The sequence below is a fragment of the Oncorhynchus nerka genome, linkage group LG20 (genome assembly GCF_034236695.1).
Source record: "Oncorhynchus nerka isolate Pitt River linkage group LG20, Oner_Uvic_2.0, whole genome shotgun sequence".
NCBI lineage: Eukaryota > Metazoa > Chordata > Actinopteri > Salmoniformes > Salmonidae > Oncorhynchus > Oncorhynchus nerka.
Window position 1 is genome coordinate 76371000 of NC_088415.1, and position 21024 is coordinate 76392023.

The 21024-nt window shown below is 52.8% G+C and overlaps 1 protein-coding gene across 1 annotated transcript in view; it reads left to right on the plus strand.

The window, feature by feature from the left end:
• Positions 1 to 21024, plus strand: part of LOC115101578 (neuropilin-1a-like) — a 121440-nt gene that overhangs the window by 63225 nt on the left and 37191 nt on the right. Inside the window, exons 7-11 of the mRNA XM_065005791.1 lie at positions 4777 to 4932; positions 5386 to 5530; positions 7663 to 7897; positions 8050 to 8146; positions 10005 to 10149. Of these exons, the coding sequence (XP_064861863.1) occupies positions 4777 to 4932; positions 5386 to 5530; positions 7663 to 7897; positions 8050 to 8146; positions 10005 to 10149 (778 nt within the window). The remainder of the gene's footprint in view (positions 1 to 4776; positions 4933 to 5385; positions 5531 to 7662; positions 7898 to 8049; positions 8147 to 10004; positions 10150 to 21024) is intronic.

The window sequence follows — 21024 nt, forward strand, 5'->3', positions numbered from 1 at the left end:
AAGCTCCTACCTATGCACACTGTAAACAAACTGTCCAACAGGGACATGGCTTCTAGAATCTAGTTTTGTATCAGCAACAACCTCAGGGGGAGGCCTCTTGTGGTAAATGCAGATTGTTATATGAGGCCGTTATGTAACACGACACACACACACCAAACACTATGAACTGAACAGGAACATGTCAATCAAGATTTCACTAGTTTCACGAAACAGAACAGAATTCCAGGAATAATGCAGGGATTATAATGCATTTTAATACAACCAAATGCAATAGCTGCTTTTAAGGAACTGATAGGAAAACACACAGCATGTATCAAATCCTCCATAGTTTGACCCCATTGCATGAAAATTATGTTGTTCTTTGAATCGTGGGATGTCGTTACATTACCACAGAATAGTGCAGTAACATACACTACATGACCAAAAGTATGTGAACGCCTGCTCATCGAACATCTTATACCAAAATAATGGCCATTAATATGGAGTTGGTCCCTCATTTGCTGCTATAACAGCCTCCACTCTTCTGGGAAGGCGTTCCACTAGATGTTGGAAATTTGCTGCGGGAACCTGCTTCCACTCAGCGACAAGATTAGGCCTGGCTCACAGTCAGCGTCCAATTCATCCCAAAGGTGTTCGATGGTGTTGAGGTCAGGGCTCTGTGCAGGCCAGTCAAGTTCTTCCACACAGATCTCGACAAGCCATTTCTTTATGGACCTTGCTTTGTGCACGGGGGCATTGTCATGCGGAAACAGGAAATGGCCCCAAACTGTTGCCACAAAGATGGAAGCACAGAATCATCTAGAATGTTGTTGTATGCTGTAGTGTTAAGACTTCCCTTCACTGGAAATAAGGCGCCTAGTCCGAACCATGAAAAACAGCCCCAGACCATTATTCCGCCTCCACCCAACTTTACAGTACTATGCATTCGGGCAGGTAGCGTTCTCCTGACATCCATCAAAAACCGTGATTTGTCCGTCGGACTGCCAGATGATGAAGCATGATTCATCACTCTACAGAACACGTTTTCACTGCTCCAGAGTCCAATGGCAGCGAGCTTTACACCACTCCAGCCGACACTTGACATTGGAAACCCATTTCATGCAGCTCCTGATAAACAGTTCTTGTGCTGACATTGCTTCCAGAGGCAGTTTGGAACTCAGTAGTGAGTGTTGCATCCAAGAACAGGCGGTGGCCCCGTTCGGTGAGCTTATTGGGCCTACCACTTTTCAGCTGAGCCTATTCAGCTGAGCCGTGCTCCTAGACGTTTCCACTTCACAATAACAGCACTTAAAGTTGACCGGGGCAGCTCTAACAGGGCAGAAATTTGACAAATTGTCTTGTTGGAAAGGTGGCATTCTATGACGGTGCCACGTTGAAAGTCACTGAGCTCTTCAGTAAGGTCATTCTACTACCAATGTTTGTCTATGGAGATTGCATGGCTGTGTGCTCACATTTCATACACCTGTCAGCAACGGGTGGGTCTGAAATAACCGAATCCACAAATCTGAAGGGGTGTATATATAGCGTACTTCGAAGGCACTCCCTCTTTCTTTTCTGGGAGAGGAAGAAATAGCCCCCCGTGGATTTGTGTGGACTGTGTGAATGACAGAGTACCCCTGGGAACTGGGCTGTTGTGTTCCTTACTGTAGCCTATCCTGGTAAAATCCATAGAGTTTCTATATATTCCCCTCCGCCTTCTATAAATGAATGGCAACCTACTTATAGCACACAAACTCCGCTGTTAGACTCGTTGAGCCACTTGGACATTTGATACACATACTTGTTATCTCTTTGAGAAGCATAATCATGCACAGCATTGTATACAAAGTGCCCATCAACAAATCTGTACAAATTGAAAAATGCAGAGAATTTTTGCCAAAAGGGGGACAGACAAGCAGCTTGAGTACAAACTAGAGGGGTTTTGGACAATGTCCTGGACTGTCCTGGCAGGAAATACCTTGTTTCTCAGCTTCAGTCTCAGTCTCAGCTTGATCTCGCAAACGAACCAGAGCCCTTTATCGCAATAGATGGCTCTGAATCGAACGTTTTGTCCAGCAACCGAACACTCTGTCCAGCGCCTCCTATTCTATCTGACATGAGCTCCACAGTGGCCGGCCAAGCATATTGGCCAGACTTCCTCTATGAAAAGACTGATGCTAATTACTCTCCCGTATTCCTAATTACTCCACACTTGGCAGTGCTAACACTCTGCGGTTGAAAATGAAACCCTCCGCTCAGGCCTTTAATGGAGAAAACAATAAGAGGCAGACACAGCTGCATTCATCAGCCGGACCTTCACTAAATGAGATTCAACAAAAACATTGGCACATCCTTCAAAACAGGATATTGGTGTTTTTATGGCGAGGAGAGGAAGAGCTTGTAATCAGCACTAGGCCACTGTGACTGACTGCTGTGACCCACTTTTTCAGACCTCTCCGTGTTTTCTCAAGAAAGTGCTGTGCTATAATATTGGGTTTAGACTGCTTAAGATCAGGACAGGAAAAGGGGTTCCGACCACATGGAGGATTGTCAGCGAGGATAAATACTGCTCCAGATTGCTTCCAGAGGCAGTTTGGAACTCAGTAGTGAGTGTTGCATCCAAGAACAGGCGGTGGTTCCGTTCTGTGAGCTTATTGGGCCTACCACTAAACAAGATTCTCTAAAGTGACAGGGTCAATCATGGTCAGGTCAGTTGAGATGTGAGCTGTCGGTTTTTTGCCATGTTAACATATTCTACATGGACCAGCTTTGAATGCATTGTAAAGAGCTTATTACACATCTCTTCTGTTCAGTTTTGCACTAACAATGTAATTATGTTAATGACTGCATAGCACAGAATGCTTCCATTCTTCTACCAAGACATCCAAAATCCCAAAATAAAACTCACGCCCTGCCTAAGTATAATACATTTGACTGTATGACTCTGACATGTGCACATGGACACTGGATCATATGCGACCTAACTAAGTTTTGCATTCTTCACTTCCTCTTAGGATGATGGGAGCTCCTCCAACAGTCTCTGTGGACTGGTTGTTTTCACTTTTCCTCTCTGTCCTGGAACAACATGTTCACTCACAGCACCGCCAGGTCCAAATGTGTTCTCCAGATGTACAGCCCTTTCCTGGTTCCCTACATCACAGACCCATGACAAACGTTTCTCCTCAAGCAGTAAACCTCTATAAATGCTTTGTCTTCGGTGAGGAAGGAAACCTTTCCTGCATGAGGATACTTCACAGGGTTCAATTACATGTCAATCTCACTACAATTCAACTCTTATGTACAACAATAACGGCCATGTTGGGGATTAATTACACACAGTGATGGGTTGGTAGTTTCATTCATACCTGTGGCATCCGGAGGAAACTGGTTAAAAGCCAAGACGAGGCAATGAATCAGCATAATACCTATATGGTCAAAGATTCATAACAAAGGAGTCGAAGCACCAATTCCTGTCCTCCACCATCCAGGCCACATTAAAATGACAACATGGTGAAGAATTGTATCCTGGAAATAGTATCAATAATATATAAACTGTCGACACATGAATAATATAATTTTATGTAGCGAAGGCATGCATGCATGAATTAGGTAACTCATTATATTCAGCTGAAGTAAGAAGAATGGAGCATTACTCTGTGTTCCAAATGGGACTGTATTTCCTACATAGTGCACTCCTTTTGTACTTTTGACCAGAGCCCTAGTCAAACGTAGTGCACTATAGGGAATAGGGTGCGATTGGGGACTTAGCCTCTGGCTAGCTGCACCATGCTGCGGAGTGGGACACTTACTGTAGCATACTTCATCATAACAAAATGGAAAATTATGTACCGAGAAAACACCTCATAATTCAAACCCCCTGAAAGAAGAAGGCATGGAGTTGCACAGTTTTTTGTCTATAAATCAATATTACCTCAAAGACACTCTATCGGTTCTTTTGGAGGATACTCTTGAAAGAAAATGCTTTCATTTGACAAAACAAAAAAGCATGCCACTGACTCAAGACAAATGTACAGAAACAAACGCATCTACACTATTATCACATAGCAACCAACCATGCTGTGCTCCAGCTACTTTAAAGCACATCAATATTTAATACATGAAGCCAACAGCAGCAGTGTAGCCAGCAGGCAGCCCTACCCTCCATGCCCCTGTGCCCTTGAGAGACCAGGGTTGAGCCCCATATTCCATATATTGACCACTACCTTATAGGCTCTGGTTAAAAGTTGTGCACTATAGGGAATAGGGTGCCATTTGGGATGCAACCTTAGAGAGACCAGCAGCTCAGGAATTCCCCAGACAGACAATTGAATTCCCCAGGCAGTGGAGCTGACTTCCTGTGGATCTGCCCCTGCTCCCAGAGGAAGGGCCAACGCTCCTGTACTCACCGTCAGGGGTATTGTGTGCCTTCCGACTGGTTTCATCCTGTCCGCCACAATTGTACTAGCAGGCCCCGCCCTGCTCAGAATGCAAGCCCAGCCTCTCTGTTTATTCATTCAGAGTGTCTTAACGTGATCAACACTTACAACCCATATCTTAACTGACCGTGAGTGGCTCTGTCACTTTAGGGACAAACACTAGCGACCCGGACAGGTAGCTCAAAGTGGCTTCTGTCAGCTCTTTTCTAACACAGTTAGTAGGCCTGTATTGCATGTTTGCAATTTTCTTCTTATATTCCCTGTACAGGCCTTTCATTTCTTTATATCTGATTGGCCTAATAATGCATGAGCTAACAGGGTTCTAGCTAACTGGATGTTCTTGCCTAATTTGTGTTGCCAGGTGGACCTGGGATTCCTCCGTTTTGTTTCAGCTGTGGGAACACAGGGAGCAATCTCCAAGGAGACGAAGAAGGAGTACTTTGTCCACTCCTACAAAGTGGACGTGAGCTCCAATGGAGAGGACTGGGTCACAATAAAGGAGGGATCCAAGCAGATGGTAAGACTGACTGACTGATATAAGATATAAGTTAATCCTTTTTATATCAGCAGTTGTCACAAAGACCTTTAAAGTAACCTGCCGTGAACTCAAAGAGCAACCAAAGCAGAAGCGAGAGCACAGTGGTCAGGAAAAATGCCCTAGAAGGGTGTAACCCAGAGAGGTTGCAGAATAGTGATACATTGTAACTAATAGAAAGAATGAGTTCAGTCTGAACATCAAGACCACACATTTCACAATACACATTTCACAATACTTTAGGCAAGAGTTCCTGTACTCTGGGCAAATAATGCCAGACATTTTTTTTTGCCATATTTTACACAACTGTTTCAGACAGTTCTATTAAACTAAAGTGACTATATTGTCTATTATTCTGGAATAAAGCAGAATATATGTTTCTGTTGGACAATAAAGTCATCTTGTTCTTGTTTTCTTCTTCTTCTCCTCCTCCAGATTTTCCAGGGGAACCACAATCCTACAGAGGAAAAAAGGTCGTTCCTACCGAAGCAGACTCTAGCCCGTTACGTCCGCATCAGACCCATGTCTTGGGAGATAGGCATCTGCATGCGCTTCGAGGTGTACGGCTGCAAGACATCAGGTACACACACAGTTTTAGACATCAGGTACACACACAGCTGTAGACATCAGGTACACACACAGCTTTAGACATCAGGTACACACACACAGCTGTAAACATCAGGTACACACACACACACACAGCTTTAGACATCAGGTACACACACACAGCTTTAGACATCAGGTACACACACACACAACTTTTGACATCAGGTACACACACACACACAGCTTTAGACATCAGGTACACACACACAGCTTTAGACATCAGGTACACACACACACAGCTGTAGACATCAGGTACACACACACACACAGCTTTAGACATCAGGTACACACACACAGCTTTAGACATCAGGTACACACACACACACACACAGCTTTAGACATCAGGTACACACACACAGCTGTAGACATCAGGTACACACACACACACAGCTTTAGACATCAGGTACACACACACAGCTTTAGAAATCAGGTACACACACACACACAGCTTTAGACATCAGGTACACACACACAGCTTTAGACATCAGGTACACACACACACACAGCTTTAGACATCAGGTACACACACACAGCTTTAGACATCAGGTACACACACACACACACACAGCTTTAGACATCAGGTACACACACACAGCTGTAGACATCAGGTACACACACACACAGCTGCAAGACATCAGGTACACACACACACAGCTGTAGACATCAGGTACTCACACACACAGCTGCAAGACATCAGGTACACACACACACAGCTGTAGACATCAGGTACACACACACATAGCTGTAGACATCAGGTACACACACAGCTGTAGACATCATGTACACACACACACACACAGCTGTAGACATCAGGGCAGACATCACCAGGCAGCTCTCAAACATACACACAAATGCACATATGCGCACACACACACACAATTGCATAAGCATATTTTGGCTCTTCCCCTAACTTCTAATATATACCATATACTGTTACCGGGTTCCCTAGTAAGTGCGCTAAGAAATCTAATGAATTCTGTTCTTGGTTGTAAAGAAGAAGAATCACTGCCTCCTAAGCCGGTTGAGGGTCATGCTTGGTTGTTATTGTAAAAGTGCAATGGAAAAAGGCAAAAAGGCAAGTTGAGTCATCAAACATACAGTATTTACGATGTTACAAAGCACAGCACATGGTTCATTCCAGAGATCCATATCCTCCCTTATTTCTCTCAGCAGGAGAACATCATGGTATTATACTATTTCTCACTGCAGGGCTAGTGTGTGGTGTGTGTGTGTGTTTGTGTTTGTTTTACTGTGCAAAGCCCTGGTGATTAAGAGGTTAGAATGACACAGGGAGGAAGTAGACAGTCTGTCTCTGTGTCCACTTATATTTCATGCAGTATACCCATGTACACACACACACATAGAGGGAGTTCCCACAAAGAGCAGTGGTAAAACCAAATCACACAAGGACTCACATAGACCTCAACACTGAATGACTGGGAACTAGGGGGAGTTGATCTCCACAGGGAAAGCTGTTACATACTGTCTCACTCAGACTCAGGATGTGTCTGAAATGGTATCCATTTCACGTCACCCCGCTCCTCCACTCTCTCCACTGGCTTCCAGTTGAAGCTCGCATCCGCTACAAGACCATGGTGCTTGCCTACGGAGCTGTGAGGGGAACGGCACCTCAGTACCTCCAGGCTCTGATCAGGCCCTACACCCAAACAAGGGCACTGCGTTCATCCACCTCTGGCCTGCTCGCCTCCCTACCACTGAGGAAGTACAGTTCCCGCGTAGCCCAGTCAAAACTGTTCGCTGCTCTGGCCCCCCAATGGTGGAACAAACTCCCTCACGACGCCAGGACAGCGGAGTCAATCACCACCTTCCGGAGACACCTGAAACCCCACCTCTTTAAGGAATACCTAGGATAGGATAAAGTAATCCTTCTCATCCCCCCCCCCTTAAAAGATTTAGATGCACTATTGTAAAGTGGCTGTTCCACTGGATGTCTTAAGGTGAACGCACCAATTTGTAAGTCGCTCTGGATAAGAGCGTCTGCTAAATGACTTAAATGTAAATGTAAATGTATCCTATTACCTTATAGAGCCCATGAGGACACAACAGCTTCACCCTTCCCCCTCTCTCTCGCTCTCCATTTCACAGACTACCCTTGCTCCGGCATGCTGGGGATGGTCTCTGGTCAAATCTCAGACGCCCAGATCAGCGCGTCATCGCACGCAGAGCGCGGCTGGGTACCAGAGAACGCCAGGTTGCTGACAGGGAGGTCGGGCTGGACCCAGCAACAGACCAGACATCCCTTCCGGAACGAGTGGCTGCAGATGGACCTGGGCCAGGACAAGCTGGTCAGCGGCCTGCTCATCCAAGGAGGACGTCACAGGTAGGTAATATGGAGGTTAGATAGGCGGGTCAGCAACCGGAGGGTTCGAGTCAGTGTGTGTTTGTGTCTTTCGCAGAGGTTGGGATCTTGGCAGAAGATTAACTTCAGTGGCCTGTAGAATGGATTAATGAAGTATTCTTCTTCTTCTACAGAGACAAGAATGTGTTTATGAAGAAGTTCAAGGTGGGCTACAGCAACAATGGCTCTGACTTTACTATGGTGAAGGAAGACAACAGCTCTAGGCCTAAGGTAAGGGAAGCAACCTGGGAATTCATGCTTTGTATTGTCACAAACGTTGTTGTAAGACTCGGACCAAAATAAAGCGTGGGTTGGTTTCATCATCTTTATTTAACGTGATCCGGCAAAAAAACAATAAAGAAGAAAGTAACGAACGTGAATCTATGCAGTGCTCAAGGCAACTATACACAAACAAGATCCCACAACAAACAGGTGGGAAAAAGCTGCCTAAATATGATCCCCAATCAGAGGCAACGATAAACAGCTGCCTCTGATTGGGAACCATACCAAGCCAACCTAGAAATAAAGAAACTAGAATGTCCACCCTAGTCACACCCCGACCTAACCAAACGTCAAGGCGTGACAGGTATCCTGTGCATTCATCTCCTCTCTTTTCAACAGAGACCCACAGATCAGTAGAAAGTAGGGCTGTCAGAGATGACTGTTTGTAATTTTGGTGCACGCATTTTTTTTCATGACGATTAAACACATTGTCTGAAAGCATTCAAAATACATTGAAAACATCCACAATACATAATATATACAGCTAAAAACAACAAACAATGCGCTGTCTAAACAAGCTGACATTGAGGTTAAAGAAAGTGTGCTTTATCTATTTACCTGATTCTGCTAACTGTTACTTTGGGAAAAATCAAGATCTCAATATTCTTGTAATTGCTTTTGTATGAAAAATCTTGAATTACAGGTCAAAATCCTGTGATTAACTCGCTAATTTAGAAAAATATTTTGACAAGAGTGCAACATATCCTATTGGTAAAGTCAAGGATGAAATGTGTTTGTGTGCAAACCACCAGCACCTAGCTATTCAAAACATCCAGTAGTACTCTCTGTACTGACTTGAATTATCTGTCCTAAAGTGCACCATATTCCCTATGTAGTACACGCCCTTGTCAAAAGTAATATACTTACTACATAGGGAATAGGGTGCAATCTGGGATGCGGCGTTAGATATCCCCCTGTCCTTTTTCCTGTCTTTTTAAAAAGCTAATTTCCAGCCTCCAGTCTTCAAAGATGAACAAACAGTAAGTCCATTTCTGTGGCTTCAGCTATACATCCAGGTTGCATCCCAAATGGCACCCTATTCCCGACAAAGTGCACCACTTTTGACCGGGGCTCTGGTCACAATTAGTGCACTATATAGGTAATAGTGAGCCATTTGGGAGGCAGACAAAGTGTTTTTCAAACTGCCACTTCAGGCTTCACTTAGATTGGAAACATAGGAACCTACCCAGCAAATCAAAATTGGTTCTGTGAAGATTCCCAGAACATTTGTTAAGTCACGGCAAATCTTCTCATAACACAAAAACTGTCCAGCTGTGATGATGATTCTACAATGTTTCTTTTAGGGTGCAAAACACATTCACGAGATGTTACAAGAATGTTCCCAGAACAGATTTCATCTGTTCTTTAAAGGTTATCTGTGTAGGGTATGGCACCATGGTGGTAGCAGGCCTGGTGTCCCGGACATCTGCTACCTGCTCACAGCAGGGGCTAACTATTTTCACATGTCCTCTCACTTAAAATACTATATTAAGGATAATAATATATTAATAATATATTAAGGATATAATATTAGTTTCATAACCCTGCTAGATCCTAGATGTCATCCTCCCAAAGGTTTTGTTTTGATAGAAAGTAATGTCAGCTCCAGTGTGTGGAACTTCTTGTAATGTTTTGCCCAAAATAGCCCCCTATTCCCTTTATAAGTGCACTACTTTTGCCCAGGGCCCACAGGGTTACTGTGCAGAGCTGGCATAGTGGGGATGGAAAACGGGTTTCTGTCTCGTAGTGTACGGTCTGGAAATGGTTTGGTCTTCATCGCTGTTCTGTTCTCCTGGCTCTCTTCCAGATCTTCATTGGGAACCAGAACCATGACACCCCAGAGCTGCGTACCCTGGGCCCTCTGCTGACTCGCTTCCTTAGGGTCTACCCAGAGAGAGCCACCCCCGATGGCCTGGGGCTCAGACTGGAGCTGCTGGGCTGTGAGATCCAGGGTGAGTTAGCACAAACATCTCAGCACACACACACACACACGATCCCAGACCAATAGAAAGACAGACAAACATGTGCACACACACGCATGCACATTAATTGTCATGGCAACAGTTTTACTTAACAACGACAGCCACAGAGTCGACTAAACGCACAAACAGATCTAGGACCAGGCTAGGGTTATTTCAGTATTCAGTTATTTTCCGTATTAAAAGACCCCTCTGACAGGGTCTAGATTTAGACATCAACCATAGTGACCACACACAGATGGAATCCCAGATAGGTTTCACTTACCTACTCCTAGCTACAGACCCGAGACCTGCGTTAGTGGCAAGACTTGGGCATTTAGCCTTTGCTGCATGCTTGATGACAGTCGTATACTGTACCCTGCCTGTCAGTCAGTGTGGGAAGTGTAATGAGTGTGTTATGTGCTATGTGTTATGTGGGAGGGTTAGGACATAAAAGACATGAAAGGCTGACGCGTGCCAGAGCAGGCTGCCCTGACTGGGCTGGAGGGGGAGGGGGGATGGACCAGTCACAGTGGGTGGGTGAGGGAGGGGAGGTGGACCAGTCATAGTCGGTGGGTGAGGGAGGGGAGGTGGACCAGTCATAGTGGGAGGGTGAGGGAGGGGAGGTGGACCAGTCACAGTGGGAGGGTGAGGGAGGGGAGGTGGACCAGTCATAGTCGGTGGGTGAGGAGGGGAGGTGGACCAATCACAGTGGGTGGGTGAGGTAGGGGAAGTGGACCAGTCATAGTGGGAGGGTGAGGGAGGGAGGTGGACCAGTCATAGTGGGAGGATGGGTGAGGGAGGGGAGGTGGACCAGTCATAGTGGGAGGGTGAGGGAGGGGAGGTGGACCAGTCATAGTGGGAGGGTGGATGAGGGAGGGGAGGTGGACCAGTCATAGTGGGAGGGTGAGGAGGAGGTGGACCAGTCATAGTGGGATGGTGAGGGAGGGGAGTTGGACCAGTCATAGAGGGAGGGAGGGGAGGTGGACCCGTCATTGTGGGAGGGTGAGGAAAGGAGGTAGACCAGTCATAGTGGGAGAGAGGGGAGGGGTACCAGTCACAGTGGGTGGGTGGGTGAGGAGGGAGGTAGACAAGACATAGTGGGAGGGTGAGGGAGGGAGGTAGACCAGTCATAGTGGGAGGGTGGGTGGGGGAGGGAGGTGGACCAGTCATAGTGGGAGGGTGAGGGGGGGGGTGTACCAGTCATAGTGGGAGGGTGAGGAAGGGGAGGTAGACCAGTCATAGTGGGAGGGTGAGGGAGGGGAGGTGGACCAGTCATAGTGGGAGGGTGAAGGAGGGGAGGTAGACCAGTCATATTGGGAGGGTGAGGGGGGTTGTACCAGTCATAGTGGGAGGGTGGTGAAGGAGGGAGGTCGACCAGTCATAGTGGGAGGGTGGGTGAGGGAGGGGAGTTAGACCAGTCATAGTGGGAGGGTGAGGGAGGGGGGGGTACCAGTCATAGTGGGAGGGTGGTGAAGGAGGGGAGGTCGACCAGTCATAGTGGGAGGGTGAGGGGAGGGGAGTTGGACCAGTCATAGTGGGAGGGTGAAGGAGGGAGGTAGACCAGTCATAATGGGAGGGTGAGGGAGGGGAGGTAGACCTGTCATAATGGGAGGGTGAGGGAGGGAGGAAGACCAGTCATAGTGTGAGGGTGAGGGAGGGAGGTGGACCAGTCATAGTGGGAAGGTGGGTGAGGGAGGGGAGGTGGACCAGTCATAGTGGGAAGGTGGGTGAGGGAGGGAGGAGGGGTGTACCAGTCATAGTGGGAGGGGGTGAAGGAGGGAGGTCGACCAGTCATAGTGGGAGGGTGAGGGAGGGGAGGTAGACCAGTCATAGTGGGAGGGTGAGGAGGGGAGGTAGACCAGTCATAGTGTGAGGGTGTGTGAGGGAGGGGAGGTGGACCAGTCATAGTGGGAGGGTGAGGGGGGGGTGTACCAGTCATAGTGGGAGGGGGTGAAGGAGGGGAGGTGGACCAGTCATAGTGTGAGGGTGTGTGAGGGAGGGGAGGTGGACCAGTCATAGTGGGAGGGTGAGGGAGGGAGGTAGACCAGTCATAGTGGGAGGGAGGGGAGGGGAGGTAGACCTGTCATAGTGGGAGGGTGTGTGAGGGAGGGGAGGTGGACCAGTTATAGTGGGAGGTGAGGGAGGGAGGTAGACCTGTCATAGTGGGAGGGTGTGTGAGGAGGGGAGGTGGACCAGTCATAGTGGGAGGGTGAGGGAGGGGAGGTGGACCAGTCATAGTGGGAGGGTGAGGGAGGGGAGGTAGACCTGTCATAGTGGGAGGGTGGGTGAGGGAGGGGAGGTGGACCAGTTATAGTGGGAGGGTGGGTGAGGGAGGGGAGGTGGACCTGTCATAGTGGGAGGGTGGGTGAGGGAGGGAGGTAGCCCAGTCATAGTGGGAGGGTGAGGGAGGGGAGTTGGACCAGTCATAGTGGGAGGGTGAAGGAGGGGAGGTAGACCAGTCATAATGGGAGGGTGAGGGAGGGGAGGTAGACCTGTCATAATGGGAGGGTGAGGAGGAGGAGGAAGACCAGTCATAGTGTGAGGGTGAGGGAGGGAGGTGGACCAGTCATAGTGGGAAGGTGGGTGAGGGAGGGAGGTGGACCAGTCATAGTGGGAAGGTGGGTGAGGGAGGGAGGGAGGGGTGTACCAGTCATAGTGGGAGGGGTGAAGGAGGGAGGTCGACCAGTCATAGTGGGAGGGTGAGGGAGGGGAGGTAGACCAGTCATAGTGGGAGGGTGAGGGAGGGGAGGTAGACCAGTCATAGTGTGAGGGTGTGTGAGGGAGGGGAGGTGGACCAGTCATAGTGGGAGGGTGAGGGAGGGGGTGTACCAGTCATAGTGGGAGGGGGTGAAGGAGGGAGGTGGACCAGTCATAGTGTGAGGGTGTGTGAGGGAGGGGAGGTGGACCAGTCATAGTGGGAGGGTGAGGGAGGGGAGGTAGACCAGTCATAGTGGGAGGGAGGGGAGGGGAGGTAGACCTGTCATAGTGGGAGGGTGTGTGAGGGAGGGAGGTGGACCAGTTATAGTGGGAGGGTGAGGAGGGAGGTAGACCTGTCATAGTGGGAGGGTGTGTGAGGGAGGGAGGTGGACCAGTCATAGTGGGAGGGTGAGGGAGGGGAGGTGGACCAGTCATAGTGGGAGGGTGAGGGAGGGGAGGTAGACCTGTCATAGTGGGAGGGTGGGTGAGGGAGGGGAGGTGGACCAGTTATAGTGGGAGGGTGGGTGAGGAGGGGAGGTGGACCTGTCATAGTGGGAGGGTGGGTGAGGGAGGGAGGTAGCCCAGTCATAGTGGGATGGTGAGGGAGGGAGGTGGACCAGTCATAGTGGGAGGGTGAGGGAGGGAGGGCAGACCAGTCATAGTGGGAGGGTGAGGGAGGGGAGGTGTACCAGTCATAGTGGGAGGGAGGGGAGGTGGACTAGTCATAGTGGGAAGGTGGGTGAGGAGGGGAGGGGAGGTCGACCAGTCATTGTGGGAGGGTGAGGGAGGGAGGTAGACCAGTCATAGTGGGAGGGTGAGGGAGGGAGGGGAGGTGGACCAGTCATAGTGTGAGGGTGGTGAAGGAGGGAGGTCGACCAGTCATAGTGGGAGGGTGAGGGAGGGGAGTGGACCAGTCATAGTGGGAGGGTGAAGGAGGGGAGGTAGACCAGTCATAATGGGAGGGTGAGGGAGGGGAGGTAGACCTGTCATAATGGGAGGGTGAGGGAGGGAGGAAGACCAGTCATAGTGTGAGGGTGAGGGAGGGGAGGTGGACCAGTCATAGTGGGAAGGTGGGTGAGGGAGGGGAGGTGGACCAGTCATAGTGGGAAGGTGGGTTAGGGAGGGAGGGAGGGGTGTACCAGTCATAGTGGGAGGGGGTGAAGGAGGGAGGTCGACCAGTCATAGTGGGAGGGTGAGGGAGGGGAGGTAGACCAGTCATAGTGGGAGGGTGAGGGGAGGGGAGGTAGACCAGTCATAGTGTGAGGGTGTGTGAGGGAGGGGAGGTGGACCAGTCATAGTGGGAGGGTGAGGGAGGGGGTGTACCAGTCATAGTGGGAGGGAGGAGGGGAGGTAGACCTGTCATAGTGGGAGGGTGTGTGAGGAGGGGAGGTGGACCAGTTATAGTGGGAGGGTGAGGGAGGGGAGGTAGACCTGTCATGGTGGGAGGGTGTGTGAGGGAGGGGGAGGTGGACCAGTCATAGTGGGAGGGTGAGGGAGGGAGGTGTACCAGTCATAGTGGGAGGGAGGGGAGGGGAGGTAGACCTGTCATAGTGGGAGGGTGTGTGAGGGAGGGGACGTGGACCAGTTATAGTGGGAGGGTGAGGGAGGGAGGTAGACCTGTCATGGTGGGAGGGTGTGTGAGGGAGGGAGGTGGACCTGTCATAGTGGGAGGGTGGGTGAGGGAGGGAGGTGGACCAGTCATAGTGGGAGGGTGAGGAGGGGAGGTGGACCAGTCATAGTGGGAGGGTGGGTGAGGGAGGGGAGGTGGACCAGTCATAGTGGGAGGGTGGGTGAGGGAGGGAGGTGGACCAGTCATAGTGGGAGGGTGGGTGAGGGAGGGGAGGTAGCCCAGTCATAGTGGGATGGTGAGGAGGGGAGGTGGACCAGTCATATTGGGAGAGTGAGGGGGGGTGTACCAGTCATAGTGGGAGGGTGAGGGAGGGGAGGCAGACCAGTCATAGTGGGAGGATGAGGGAGGGGAGGTGTACCAGTCATAGTGGGAGGGAGGGAGGTGGACTAGTCATAGTGGGAAGGTGGGTGAGGAGGGGAGGTCGACCAGTCATTGTGGGAGGGTGAGGGGAGGGAGGTAGACCAGTCATAGTGGGAGGGTGAGGAGGGGAGGTAGACCAGTCATAGTGTGAGGGTGTGTGAGGGAGGGAGGTGGACCAGTCATAGTGGGAGGGTGGGTGAGGGAGGGGGGGTGTACCAGTCATAGTGGGAGGGTGGATGAGGGAGGGAGGTGGACCAGTCATAGTGGGAGGATGGATGAGGGAGGGGGAGGTGGACCAGTCATAGTGGGAAGGTGGGTGAGGGAGGGAGGGGGGTGTACCAGTCATAGTGGGAGGGGGATGAAGGAGGGGAGGTAGACCAGTCATAGTGGGAGGGTGAGGGAGGGGAGGTAGACCAGTCATAATGGGAGGGTGAGGGAGGGGAGGGTGTACCAGTCATAGTGGGAGGGGATGAAGGAGGGAGGTCGACCAGTCATTGTGGGAGGGTAAGGGAGGGGAGGTCGACCAGTCATAGTGGGAGGGTGAGGGAGGGGAGGTAGACCAGTCATAGTGGGAGGGTGGATGAGGGAGGGGAGGTGGACCAGTCATAGTGGGAGGGTGAGGAGGGGAGGTGGACCAGTCATAGTGGGAGGATGGATGAGGGAGGGAGGTGGACCAGTCATAGTGGGAAGGTGGGTGAGGAGGAGGAGGGAGGGGTGTACCAGTCATAGTGGGAGGGGGGTGAAGGAGGGGAGGTAGACCAGTCATAGTGGGAGGGTGAGGGAGGGAGGTAGACCAGTCATATTGGGACAGTGAGGGAGGGGTGTACCAGTCATAGTGGGAGGGGATGAAGGAGGGGGAGGTAGACCAGTCATAGTGGGAGGGTGAGGGAGGGGAGGTAGACCAGTCATAATGGGAGGGTGAGGGAGGGGAGGGTGTACCAGTCATAGTGGGAGGGGATGAAGAAGGGGAGGTCGACCAGTCATTGTGGGAGGGTAAGGGAGGGAGGTCGACCAGTCATAGTGGGAGGGTGAGGGAGGGAGGTAGACCAGTCATAATGGGAGGGTGAGGGAGGGGAGGTCGACCAGTCATAGTGGGAGGGTGAGGGAGGGAGGAAGACCAGTCATAGTGTGAGGGTGAGGGAGGGAGGTGGACCAGTCATAGTGGGAAGGTGGGTGAGGAGGGAGGAGGGTGTACCAGTCATAGTGGGAGGGGGTGAAGGAGGGGAGGTAGACCAGTCATAGTGGGAGGGTGAGGGAGGGAGGAAGACCAGTCATAGTGTGAGGGTGAGGGAGGGGAGGTGGACCAGTCATAGTGGGAAGGTGGGTGAGGGAGGGAGGGAGGGGTGTACCAGTCATAGTGGGAGGGTGAAGGAGGGGAGGTAGACCAGTCATAGTGGGAGGGTGAGGAGGAGGTAGACCAGTCATATTGGGAGAGTGAGGGAGGGGGGGTGTACCAGTCATAGTGGGAGGGGATGAAGGAGGGGAGGTCGACCAGTCATTGTGGGAGGGTGAGGAGGGGGAGGTAGACCAGTCATAGTGGGAGGGTGAGGGAGGCGTCAGGTAGACCAGTCATAGTGTGAGGGTGTGTGAGGGGAGGGGAGGTGGACTTGTCATAGTGGGAGGGTGAGGGAGGAGGAGGTAGACCAGTCATAGTGGGAGGGAGGGGAGGAGGTAGACCTGTCATAGTGGGAGGGTGTGTGAGGGAGGGGAGGTGGACCAGTCATAGTGGGAGGGTGAGGGAGGGGAGGTAGACCAGTCATAGTGGGAGAGTGAGGGAGGGAGGTGGACCTGTCATAGTGGGAGGGTGGGTGAGGGAGGGAGGTGGACCAGTCATAGTGGGAGGGTGAGGGAGGGGAGGTGGGACCAGTCATAGTGGGAGGTGAGGGAGGGGAGGTGGACCAGTCATAGTGGGAGGGTGAGGGGGGATGAGTGGGAGGGAGGGAGGTGGACTAGTCATAGTGGGAAGGTGAGGGAGGGGAGGTCGACCAGTCATAGTGGGAGGGTGAGGGAGGGAGGTGGACCAGTCATAGTGGGAGGGTGAGGAGGGAGGTGGACCAGTCATAGTGGGAAGGTGGGTGAGGGAGGAGGAGGTGTACCAGTCATAGTGGGAGGGGGTGAAGGAGGGAGGTAGACCAGTCATAGTGGGAGGTGAGGGAGGGGAGGTAGACCAGTCATATTGGGACAGTGAGGGAGGGGGTGTACCAGTCATAGTGGGAGGGGGGATGAAGGAGGGAGGTAGACCAGTCATAGTGGGAGGGTGAGGGAGGAGGTGGACCAGTCATAATGGGAGGGTGAGGGAGGGGAGTGTACCAGTCATAGTGGGAGGGGGATGAAGAAGGGGAGGTCGACCAGTCATTGTGGGAGTGGGAGGGGAGGTCGACCAGTCATAGTGGGAGGGTGAGGGAGGGAGGTGGACCAGTCATAATGGGAGGGTGAGGGAGGGAGGTCGACCAGTCATAGTGGGAGGGTGAGGGAGGGGAGGAAGACCAGTCATAGTGTGAGGAGGGAGGGAGGTGGACCAGTCATAGTGGGAAGGTGGGTGAGGGAGGGAGGGAGGGTGTACCAGTCATAGTGGGAGGGGGTGAAGGAGGGGGGGGTAGACCAGTCATAGTGGGAGGGTGAGGGAGGGGAGGAAGACCAGTCATAGTGTGAGGGTGAGGGAGGGGAGGTGGACCAGTCATAGTGGGAAGGTGGGTGAGGGAGGGAGGAGGGGTGTACCAGTCATAGTGGGAGGGGGTGAAGGAGGGAGGTAGACCAGTCATAGTGGGAGGGTGAGGGAGGGGAGGTAGACCAGTCATATTGGGAGAGTGAGGGAGGGGGGGTGTACCAGTCATAGTGGGAGGGGATGAAGGAGGGAGGTCGACCAGTCATTGTGGGAGGGTGAGGGAGGGGGAGGTAGACCAGTCATAGTGGGAGGGTGAGGGAGGGAGGTAGACCAGTCATAATGGGAGGGTGTGTGAGGGAGGGGAGGTGGACTTGTCATAGTGGGAGGGTGAGGGAGGGGAGGTAGACCAGTCATAGTGGGAGGGAGGGAGGAGGAGGTCACCTGTCATAGTGGGAGGGTGTGTGAGGGAGGGGAGGTGGACCAGTCATAGTGGGAGGGTGAGGAGGAGGGACCAGTCATAGTGGGAGACCAGTCATAGTGGGAGGGTGGGTGAGGGAGGGAGGTGGACCAGTCATAGTGGGGAGGGTGGGGAGGGGGGGAGGTGGACCAGTCATAGTGGGAGGGTGGGTGAGGGAGGGAGGGAGGGAAGAGGGAGACCAGTCATGGGAGTGGGAGGGGACCAGTCATGAGGAGGGGAGGTAGACCAGTCATAGTGGGAGGGTGAGGGAGGAGGGAGGTGGACCAGTCATAGTGTGAAGGTGGGGAGGAGGAGGAGTCATAGTGGGAGGTGAGGGAGGGAGGTGGACCAGTCATAGTGGGAAGGTGGGAGGGAGAGGGAGGTCAGGGGAGGGTGGGAGGAGGGAGGTAGACCAGTCATAGTGGGAGGGTGAGGGAGGGGGGAAGACCAGTCATAGTGGGAGGGGATGAGGGAGGGGAGGTGGACCAGTCATTGTGGGAGGGTGTGTGAGGAGGGGTGGACCAGTCATAGTGGGAGTGAGGGGTGTGTGAGGGAGGTGACCAGTCATAGTGGGAGGGAGGGTGTGGGAGGAGGAGGTAGACCAGTCATAGTGGGAGGGTGTGTTGAGGGAGGGGAGGTAGACCAGTCATAGTGGGAGGGTGAGGGAGGGGAGGTAGACCTGTCATAGTGGGAGGGTGAGGGAGGGGAGGTGGACCAGTCATAGTGGGAGGGTGAGGGAGGGAGGTAGACCAGTCATAGTGGGAGGAGGAGGGGAGTGACCTGAGGGAGGGAGGGAGGTGGACCAGTCATAGTGGGAGGGTGGGAGGAGTGAGGGGGAGGGGGGAGTGTACCAGTCATAGTGGGAGGGGATGACCAGGAGGGTGAGGGAGGGGGAGGCAGACCAGTCATAGTGGGAGGATGAGTGAGGGGAGGTGGACCAGTTATAGTGGGAGGGTGAGGGAGGGGAGGACCAGTCACCTGTCATAGTGGGAGGGTCATGTGAGGAGGGAGGTGGACCAGTCATAGTGGGAGGGTGAGGGAGGGGAGGTGGACCAGTCATAGTGGGAGGGTGAGGGAGGGGAGGTGGACCAGTCATAGTGGGAGGGTGGGTGAGGGGAGGTAGACCAGTCATAGTGGGAGGGTGAGGGAGGGGAGGTGGACCAGTCATAGTGGGAGGGTGAGGAGGGAGGAGACCAGTCATCAGTGGGAGGGTGAGGGAGGTGTCATAGTGAGGGAGGTGAGGATGAAGGTGGGGAGGAGGGGAGGAGGTTAGTCATAGTGGGAGGGTGAGGAGGGGAGGTGGACCAGTCATAGTGGGAGGGTGAGGGAGGGGGAGGTGGACCAGTCATAGTGGGAGGTGGGTGAGGGAGGAGGGAGGTGACCAGTCATAGTGGGAGGGGAGGTGAGGGGGAGGTGGACCAGTCATAGTGGGAGGAGGAGGAGGGAGGTGACCAGTCATAGTGAGGGAGGGAGGTGGACCAGTCATAATGGGAGGAGGAGGAGGTAGGACCAGTCATAGTGGGAGGGAGGTGAGGGGGAGAAGGACCAGTCATAGTGGGAGGGTGGTGAGGAGGAGGGAGTAGACCAGTCATAGTGGGAGGTGAGAGGAGGGAGGTGGACCAGTCATAGTGGGAGGAGGTGAGGGAGGGGAGGGAGGGAGTGTACCAGTCATAGTGGGAGGGTGAAGGAGGGGAGGTCGACCAGTCATAGTGGGAGGGTGAGGGAGGGGAGGTAGACCAGTCATAGTGGGAGGGGTGAGGGAGGTGGACCAGTCATAGTGGGAGGAGGAGGGTGAAGGGGGAGGTGAGGGAGGGAGGGTACCAGTCATAGTGGGAGGGTGAGGGTGAGGGAGGGAGGTGACCAGTCATAGTGGGAGGTGAGGTGACCAGTCATGAGGGTGTGTGAGGGAGGGGTGGACAGTCATAGTGGGAGGGTGAGGAGGGGAGGTAGACCAGTCATAGTGGGAGGGAGGGGGAGGGAGACCTGTCAGTGGGAGGTGGACCAGTCATAGTGGGAGAGGGAGGGGAGGTAGACCAGTCATATGGGAGTGGGAGGGTCATAGTGGGAGGGGATGAAGGAGGGGAGGTCACCAGTCATAGTGGGAGGGGGAGGGGGAAGGAGGAGGTCGACCAGTCATTGTGGGAGTGGAGGCAGGTAGACAGTCATGGTGTGAGTGAGGGGAGGGTCATGAGGAGGGGAGGTGGACCAGTCATAGTGGGAGGAGTGAGGGAGGGGAGGTAGACCAGTCATAGTGGGAGGGAGGAGAGGACACCAGATATTGGGAGGGAGGGAGGAGGGGGTACCAGTCATAGTGGGAAGGTAGTGAGGGAGGGAGGAGGGGGAGGTACCAGTCATAGTGGGAGGGGTGAGGGAGGGGAGGTGACCAGTCATAGTGGGAGGGTGAGGGAGGAGGTGGACCAGTCATAGTGGGAGGGTGAGGGAGGGGAGGTGGACCAGTCATAGTGGGAGGGTGATGAGTCATAGTGGGGAGGGTGATGGGAGGGGAGGGAGACCAGTCATAGTGGGAGGGAGGGGAGGGGAGGTAGACCAGTCATAGTGGGAGGGTGAGGGAGGGAGGTGGGGAGGGGGAGGTGAGGAAGGGAGAGTGTACCAGTCATAGTGGGAGGGTGAGGAGGGAGGTAGTCATAGTGGGAGGGAGGGAGGGAGGGAGGGGAGGTAGACCAGTCATAGTGGGAGGGTGAGGGAGGGGAGGTGGAGACCAGTCATAGTGGGAAGGTGGGTGAGGGAGAGGAGGGTGTACCAGTCATAGTGGGAGGAGGAGGGAGGTAGACCAGTCATAGACTTGTCAGTCATATTGGGAGGGTGAGGGAGGGGGTAGACCAGTCATAGTGGGAGGGATGAAGGAGGGGGAGGTAGACCAGTCATAGTGGGAGGTGTGAGGGAGGGGAGGTGGACCAGTCATAGTGGGAGAGTGAGGGTGAGGGTGGGAGGGGGAGGAGGGATGAAGGGACCAGTCATAGTGGGAGGGTGAGGGATAGGGGAGGGGGGAGGTGAAGGACCAGTCATAGTGGGAGGGTGTGGGAGGGTGAGGGAGGGGAGGTGGACCAGTCATAGTGGGAGGGGGAGGGAGGGGGGTCAGACCAGTCATAATGGGAG